Below are 9,286 nucleotides of genomic sequence, written 5' to 3'. Positions count from 1 at the left end.
AATGTATAGAGGGAAATCAAACATATATAGAAAAATAATTCGATTCTTTTTTCTTTTCTTTTTCTTTTTTTTTGAAACATTTTAGTGAAACGTAATGTTACTAAGTCCGGTTTATATTTGACTGACCCTCTAAATTTTTAATGAAATTTATTAAATCTTCCATATCAATTTCACATAGAAAACTGGTATTATATTATATATTATATTACAGGTAGTTGGTAACTGGTGGTACAAGCGGAAAGGGGGTGATTCTACCTGAAAAAAGAAGTCGAAAATATAGAATAAAAATTTTTCGTTTGAGGCTTTGTTTTCGAGAAAATCGACTTTGAATTTTCGCTCGGTACGCGTGCACTTTATCACGTCTCGTTATAACGGATCTCACTGTAGATCGTTGTCTCGATGGATATTATCGCAGTTTAAGTTTATTTTTGCCGTAACGGATGCCGTAAAGAATGACTTTCCGTCACGATGATGCCACAGAGGAAAACTATGATGGGGTGTATCTAAGGGCACGAGATCATCGGATTCGTGGAGCGATGCCTTCGTTCGGAAAGTGAGGGAAATGGACGTTGCTGTTAATGGATTAATTTCTATGTTGGTAGTTGAAGAAGGATGTTAACCACCCTTGAGAGAAAGAGAGAGAGAGAGAGAGAGAGATGCTAGCGGAAGCGTCGTACGTGAGAAAAGAAGTAGGCGATAGATTTAGGAGCTGCTAAGACTAAGACTATTTATCAGTTTGAAGAACCTCAGCTAAATAAATTCTAAGATTTATAGCGAGTCCTTAGGCTAGCCGGAAATATACTGTGAAGATGTATCGACATCTGGCCATCATCTTGTCCAAAGAATGTGGTCTTTGTGTAGCGAGCCACGGGACAGAATCCGTTGGAGTGTTTACTGTCGGGTGCCGCTGCTATATTTTTTCAAGGAGAGCTATACGGTTACACTATACCTTTGTTTAGGTAAACGTTTATCCCTTGACCGCGGCTACGTTCGGCGACTGGTTGTCGCCTCGAGCCCGAGCTCACTATCACAAGTCTCAAATAAATATAATCGGATTGAATGACAATTGTTTAATTACGGCTATGGTAGAATCTAGATTACAATATTACGGGATTTTCCCAAAGTTCCAAAGGAAGGCTCCAGTGTTCTTTCATCTCCGACATATACATTATTGACAGCTTAGAATATCTCTGTGCATCAATGGTGTTCTGTACATTTATTGTCTCGGATATATTGTAAAAATACTTATAAATGCCAATATCAATTTTGTTTACAAATGAAATGGAATAAAAAATGAAGGTTCCAATGTGAGATATAATGCCATATGTTCCGCCGATGCTTGATTCATAGGTGGTGCTGGTAGTAATATCATGTGATGGTGTGAATATCCTGAAAGAAAAGAGTTATAAATCGTTTCGGTAAATAAACTTTTCGATTTATGAAGGTAATTCCAGTGGCCGTACCTGTGAGATCGAGTACTTTACCATCAGATGTCTCTGCAAAACCAGTTCTCATTTACCTTCTATTATTATCTTTTTATTTATACTAATTAATACTAATTATCATTTTTATCAACATCTACTAGCTGTATACGATGGCCGGAGATAAGATCAAAGGCTGAAGTATATATAGAAATATATTTGTTTCCGCAGTACTGTACATTAACGAACTTTACAAAAATATTTCTTATTCGTTACATGTTGGTCGAGTTCCTCTCTAGAGGTGATTGATTTCTGTTCTTTATTAATTTATGGGAATGCTCTTTTTAAGAAATATGAAGAATCCTACATACGCATGTACAAATAAAATTTAGTTCACAAATCAAATCGACTACTCCAAATTCACTCTCTCAACATTACACCAATTATTACATATTACAATATAGCTAAAATAGATTACCTATTACACGGAATGCCATAACTCTTTTGCCCTTAATTACTCTCTTGTTTGTCACGTTACAAAAGAATATTTCGGAAAAACATAATCGCATTTCAGGGGGAAATTAGGTTATAAGATCATCTCAAGGTCATACCTTCTGAGATTTTACTAATAGTAACTTTTTTTTATCCGCAACAACATATTTGTTTGTTTATCATTAAAAGGAAGAGATCAAAGTGTATCCGACCTTCTCTCGTATAACGAGCTTGAAATGATCTGGCCAAAAATGTCGCAAGCAAATGATTGAGGTGGTAGTTTGCAGAAAATGAATTACAGAAACGAAATAAACATTGTAATCGCACTATTTATTATCCTAATGAGTGTTTAAGGTGTTGCCCTCCAAACTTAGTAGATACACTTATTTAGGCCTAAAACTAATGTATCCAGCTCTCTCTCTCTCTCTCTCTCTCTCTCTGTCTATTGTATCTGAGGATATATTTGTACAGATATGTTTACAAGAGTTGAGAATACGCATTTTCATATCTACAGCCTTTGTTGGAACATTTCTGTTACACAATATGTTTGGCCATGTACCTTAACACATTAAAATAATAAATAATGCAGTTAAAGCGTCTATTTTTTTCCGTGAATACATTTTTCGTGAATCATTTATTTTATTAACATCCAAATTGGAAATTATCGTCGATGTTCTTACTAGATAACGAATGAAGAAATATAATGGTAATTACTTTTTCAACTCTATTTGGATTTCCGCGAATGTTTTACCTTTTGTCTCTGGGGTAACATGCAATATAATTGCTGTACAAACTGCGACGATTACAAAATACACAAAAAAAGGAAGCGAATGACCGTAATCCAAAGTTATTGCTATCCATATATAAAGTTTACTTCCTAATGTAGCAAGTAATCCGCCGATTATACCGACGAGACATGTGCTAATTGCTTTAATCTCAGTAGCAAAGATTTCCGACATTAGAATAATCTGTAAACATAATAAGCCGCAATTGAAAGTGAAAATTAATATAAGAGACGATATAAATGGGATCCATGAAACCGATAGCACATCTGCATGCATATATTCTTTCGAAAAGAAATAAGAACCGATCACGAAATTGCAGATTGCAGCGCTAACACCTGACACAAGTATTAGCGGCTTGCGACCAAATTTGTCGACTAGCAAGGTTGTTATAAGAGCAGAAATAAGTTGTACTACACCAATTACAACATTTATGACATAATCTGACATTATATTGTTTATTGATTTAAAAATCAATTGACCATACGTCAGAATCGTAAAGAAACCTCCAAAATGTTGCGTCACAGCAAACAGCATTATACTAAGAAATGCACGAAAATTTGCTTTCGACGTAAAGATATCTTTCAAATTTCCACTTTTCGATGATTGCTTGTCCTTTTTTGAAAGGGAATCGACGATTGTTTGAAGCTCTTCAGAAACGTCACTTTTGCCCCGTAGTTTCTCCAAAACTTCTTCCGCTTCGTCTATTCTATTCCTCATTACGAAAAAGTACGGCGATTCTGGCATAAACCAGAATATGATTACAAACCCAATGTTAATGATCAGGAAAGCTCCTGCCATTGCAGATAATGAAAGATGCGGTGCAACTATGAAGGTTACAAGAATACCGATGTTATAGATGATAGTCGTCAGAGAACCTCCAGCGCCTCGCGTATCTGGCGATGATATTTCACCTATGTATATTGGAGCGACACAGATAAATAATCCTAGTGTTATTCCAGCCAGAAATCTTGCCACGTACAGTTCCTATAAGGAAAAATCTAAGAAGTTATTTCTTGTTATGATATAATGACGAAGAGAGAACAAAAAGAAAGAAATAGGGGTTAAAATTTAGTGGAACTGCAGAAAATCTAATTACCCTCTGATCTCGATGATTTTTGGATATGATGTAAAAATCGATATTCTGAATAAGATTTTCTTATATATATAAGGTGTGACTCGTTTAGTTTCAAAGATATTCGCGATAAACTGCTGGTGCCACTATAGTGAATTCTGTCTATACTTGTGCATCTGTGGCAGCGTGTGCATTAGTATCGGTTACCCGTTGCCGGCCACTTATCTTCTGCTTATAAATTCTCGTCGATCAAGCTTAAAGGCATCGTGCTTAAAAGTATAACGTGCATATGTGAGGCTGTAAGAAACGTCTGTTAGAACTTATTGGTCGAGACGCTAGACACGAAAGGATCACAAAATATTCTGGACCCTAGGCTCAGAAGAATGTAGTAGTAGCAAAGATTATTTGCCACAGGAAGGAAAGGACCAGTACGAAAAAGCTGTGAGATTTATTTCAAGTGAACTGTATATAAGCTGAATGTGTTTGATGTAAAGTGGTTCTGAGTTTGAAAGCGAAATAAGCTTGAGAATAAGTCTCAACGGACTGACTTGATAAATTGAGTCAATGAATTGGATCAGTGAACTGTCTCAATGAACTGACTCAATGAACTGATTCAATGAACTGGCCAATGAATTGTGTCAACTTGCCCGAGAAAAAGTTCTTATAACTCGTCTGAGAAACGATAGGGGGCAGGACACGCGGGTTGGTTATCTGGTAATAACCGACTTTGCGGTTCGTGAGGGCTTACACGGGAATGTCGGCAACGCTTATATAAAATAATAACAAATTAATTGTAAAGAAAACTACGCGAATGAATAATTGATATTATGTTACGAAAAGAACTTTCTTGAGTTGCAAGTTCTAACAGATGCTTTCTACAAACTCGCATGTGCTCCTAGTGCACGGAGCCTTCAAGCCATCTTCGTTTATAAACAAAAGATAAGCGGCCAGCGGACGGTAACCAATACTAACGCATTCACTGCCACAAATGTACAACTATAGGTAGAATTTACTGTAGTAATACCGGCAATTTTTTTACATTTAATTTTAATAATATAATATAATAATTTAATTTTTGGCGAATATGTCAGAAATTAAGTACGTCCATCCCTTACATGTATAGGAAAATATTGTAACATATTGAGTTTCGCAATATATCAAAAAGTCATCCAAATCAGAGGATCACTAGCCTTTCTACAGTTTCACCTTGGAATTCTATAATTAAAGCTGTTGTGCCTATGCGTATAAATAGACATTTCATTTTTAACATATATTAATATAGATATAGAGAATGATTATTCAATTTTGTTTCGTTTTAAATTTATAACCTTTTTTATAATATGAAAAATGATAATTTTAAAGTGCGAAGATAATTATTTTGAAAGCTATGCGTAAAGTTTATACCTTAAAACTGGAATTGTTGGACTTTATCTTGAAAACTATTACATAAAATATTGCATGATAAAAAAAATAAGTCAGAAATTGCACGTATTTCAAAAGCCAAAGTTTGACGAAAATAACTTTACGCAGCGAATCTAGGGGAAGATGTAGTAAGATGGCAATTTAAAGGGAAAGGAGCTCATAATAGTATAGAGATGTATAAAAAGTAAGCGTAAAAATCACAATAGCGTAATTGTACAACTCGGGGACTGTGGAGATTTCTGAAAAAATTGACATTGAGTATGATTTTCAAGGCCAAGGTTCTTTTATTGCAACTTATTCTACTACACATCACGAGGAACAAAATTTACAGAAACCACATATCACAAATGAAACCTTCTCTCGGAAAGAAATGTTAAAGTTTCAATAATCCTCAGATGCAGGCAAAACTAAGTAGCAATAATAACATAACCGCTAAAAACCGCATTGTCACGGAATGTCTTCTGTACGTAGTAATGGTTCTTTTGAGACTTTGGTTCTTTCATCATGGTGAGTGGAATATGTAGCCATAAAAAAGAGTGTTGCCCTTGAAAATGCTCAAATGCTCAATTTTCCAAGAACTTTTTTTTACAGATCTCTAAAGATTCGGAGGTGTAGAATCACGCTGCGGTAGTTTTTATATCTACTCTTTATATACTCTGTGTACAACTATGTATAAATTTTGTGATCTATGTAGCATAGAGAAATACTTGTACAAAGTACTTTTATGGAGTTGGAGTATATATTATGTGTGTTATGTAAATCATTCTGAAATTTCATTAAAGATATTATAATATGTAAGATATGACTATCATGATTAATATTGGTACATTTTAAAACAAAGCTAAAAATGTGTTTAGAAATTACAAGATATTTATTACAAATATATAGTACACTTTGCAAAAGTTACAAAACTTTTGTATTCAGACGGACTATTTTTTATTATATATTTTATTATATGTTTAAGACGAGTGTTGACACTGCATACTAATTTCTTATCGATTATCTTGTAACCTTTTATATATACGTATTTTCAATTTAACTTTAAATTTTACCAATATAATCACGTTAGTCAAGTTTCATTACAGCGCTATTAAAATTTCAAAGAGATTTAACATGTAACATGTTAATTTTGTATCGTATGTGTTCAAATATCTGGTATACATAATTTCACATTTGAAAACTTGCTAATTCGCTACCTTGGAGACGAGTGAGTGACGAATGATGACTGCGTGGATATAGATTGACAATTCTGCCTGAGCAGCCGAGCTAAACGGACGTGTGAAACAGTGCTTCAGTGAAAGTGCGACAAGTGGAGAAAACAAAGGACTAACGAGAGCGCCCATCGCCAATCGGTCGAGAATATAAAATACAACAGCAAATACCAACAATAAAAATAACAAACAAAGGTGAAACTTACTTCATAAACAAAACGACGGATTTAATAAATCTAAATCAAACAATAAACGATGATCAAGACTGCTCACTTACAAATGAAATAGAAATGGATACTTTACAAAAGAACGAAGAGACGAATAACATCAACAATAAATTATCACACCAGGATGAAAGCTGGAAGGTGGTAACTTCCAAAAAACGTAAAATAGCAGCAAACACAAACTCTAGGAGGGCTCCAGAAACAGAAAAACAGCAATGGCTACAAGAAATCACTCTCCGAAACTCCTTTAGTGCACTGCCAGAGGAGAAAGAAACAAATCCAGCCGAAAAACCAATAAGCTGCATCGCCAAACCACCGCCAATTTACATAGACGCTCAAATAATAGACCCCCGCATCGAACTACTAAACAACACGGCAGGAAATGAAAACTAGTATAAAACAATTAAAACAGGTCCAAGTAAAAAGTACAAACTAACAACCCAGAATCTTTTAGAAAAGTGACAAAAGCACTAAAAGAAAAAAAACGCTGGGTATCACACTTACCATCTCAAAACAGACAAAAGTTACAAAGCAGTAATGAGAGGATTGCACCCCAAAACAAATACAAGCAACATATGCGAGGAATTAGCTAAAATGGAACACCGTGTAAGAACAATAAGCAATATAACCAGTTATGATACCAAGCAACCATTACCTCTATTTATAATTGAACTTGAACCCAAAAACAATAATAAAGAAATTTTTGAAATTAAAAAAGTTCTGAACATAATAATAACAGTGGAGCCACCTAGACACAAAAAAGACATACCACAATGCATACGGTGCCAGCAATTTGGACACACAAAAAATTACTGCAACAGAAATCCGGCCTGTGTCAAATGCGCAGAAAAGCACCTAACAATGAACTGCCCATACACGGGAAAAATAAATGAAGTAAAATGCTACAATTGCAATGGAAACCACTCAGCTAGCTACAAAGGCTGCATAGTCAGAAAACAACTGCAACGTAAACTGACCGTTACTGACCGTAACAACACCGAATGTACAGCACGTAACAAACATTAACCAAAATCAACACCTTTGGTAGGCGAAGCTACGCGCAAGTAACCGACCAATCAGCACCCATAGACAATCAAAATCAGAGCCATAGCAACAACGACGCTACAGAAATCAAGGAACTGCTCAAGCAATCCATCAAAAACACCGAAATGCTAACAAAAATGATAAGCGAGCAAAATGCAGTTCTCAGACAGCAAACACAACAGATCACAGTCATGCTTCAATTACTTACAAACATGCTAAGCAAAAAATAAAAACGGACACGTTAAAAATAGCGACCTGGAACTCAAACGGCCTACACCATAGAGACCTAGAAACTAAAACATTCCTGTACAACAGCAATATCGACATACTACTTGTTTCAGAAACACATTTCACTCTAGAAAGTTACGTGAAAATACCGTACTACACCATCTACGACACCAAACACCCCTCAGGTAAAGCACATGGAGGAACTGCAGTAATAATAAAAAATGACATCAAGCATCACCTACATAGTCAAACAAATCAAGGACACCTACAAGCAACCACTGTCACAATACAAACCAATGACAATTACTTCCAGATATCAGCAGTATATGAACCACCGAGACACAAAATGACGCTTAAAAAATGGAAAGAGTACTTCCAATCCTTAGGCGACAAATATATCGCAGCAGGAGACTTTAATGCGAAGCACATGTTATGGGGTTCGAGAATTAACACACCGAGAGGCAGAATACTAGTAAAATATATTAGAAACAGCAACCTCAACATACTATCTACAGGAAAACCAACGTACTGGCCGACAGACCTCAATAAAACACCTGACCTATTGGATTTTGCAGTAACAAAAGGACTAAACGTAAACAAATTAAAAATAACAACCAGCCTAGAGCTTAACTCCGATCATACACCAATTATATTAGAATATACAAGAAAACCACTACTTTATAACAAGTCAGAGTCACTTTACAATAAAACCACAAATTGGCAAACTTTCAAAGAGCTAATCGAAAACAAAATCAATTGCAACTCTGACAGAAATAATACAGGAAGCAGCGTGGGCAACCACCACTTATAAATTAAATAGCAGGCAAACAAAAATTATTCCGTAGGACATCCTAGATAAAATTAGGGAAAAAGGAAAAGCGAAAGCAAAATGGCAAAAACAGAGAACACGAGAAAACAAGAAAAACCTAAATAAACTTACAAAGGAATTAAAGAATAAAAATAAGGGAACTTCATAATAACTAATTCTCAAAATTCATCGAATCACTATCCGCGCATGAGAGTACCAACTACTCCCTATGGAAAGTCACTAACAAAGTGAAGAAAACAATAAAATGAATCCCAGCAATCAAAAAAATGGACAACTCATGGGCCAGAAGTAACGAAGAGCAGGCAGAAGAATTTTCGAAGCACTTACAAAATACATTTTCACCGTATGAAATTAATAACAGCATTCCCGGAGGGCAAACACATGAAGAAGTGGAAAATGTCAGCAACACAACTGACAAGAACGGCACCATACTCAGTACAACAGCGCAAGAAGTTACAAACATAATTAAGGCAACAAAGACAAGTAAAGCACCAGGATTTGACTTGATCAATGGAAAAATCTTAAAAAACCTCCCCCCCAAGGGCAATAAGACTAACA

General features: G+C 35.3%; 1 protein-coding gene across 3 annotated transcripts in view; it reads right to left on the bottom strand.

Moving 5' to 3' along the window:
- Window positions 1-2,305: 2,305 nt before the first annotated feature.
- The window catches only part of LOC122570131 (facilitated trehalose transporter Tret1-like), a 12,099-nt gene continuing 5,118 nt past the window's right edge, over window positions 2,306-9,286 (bottom strand). For 2 of the 3 annotated variants that reach the window (XM_043732052.1, XM_043732054.1), the window contains exon 3: window positions 2,306-3,682. In XM_043732052.1, coding sequence (XP_043587987.1) covers window positions 2,624-3,682 — 1,059 coding nt within the window. In that variant the 3' untranslated portion in view covers window positions 2,306-2,623. The remainder of the gene's footprint in view (window positions 3,683-9,286) is intronic. The other variant, XM_043732053.1, reaches the window with a different exon arrangement.

The sequence above is a fragment of the Bombus pyrosoma genome, linkage group LG8, assembly GCF_014825855.1.
Source record: "Bombus pyrosoma isolate SC7728 linkage group LG8, ASM1482585v1, whole genome shotgun sequence".
NCBI classification, from domain to species: domain Eukaryota; kingdom Metazoa; phylum Arthropoda; class Insecta; order Hymenoptera; family Apidae; genus Bombus; species Bombus pyrosoma.
Note: the sequence above shows the minus strand (reverse complement) of the source record. Positions and strands in the feature narration are given on the sequence as shown.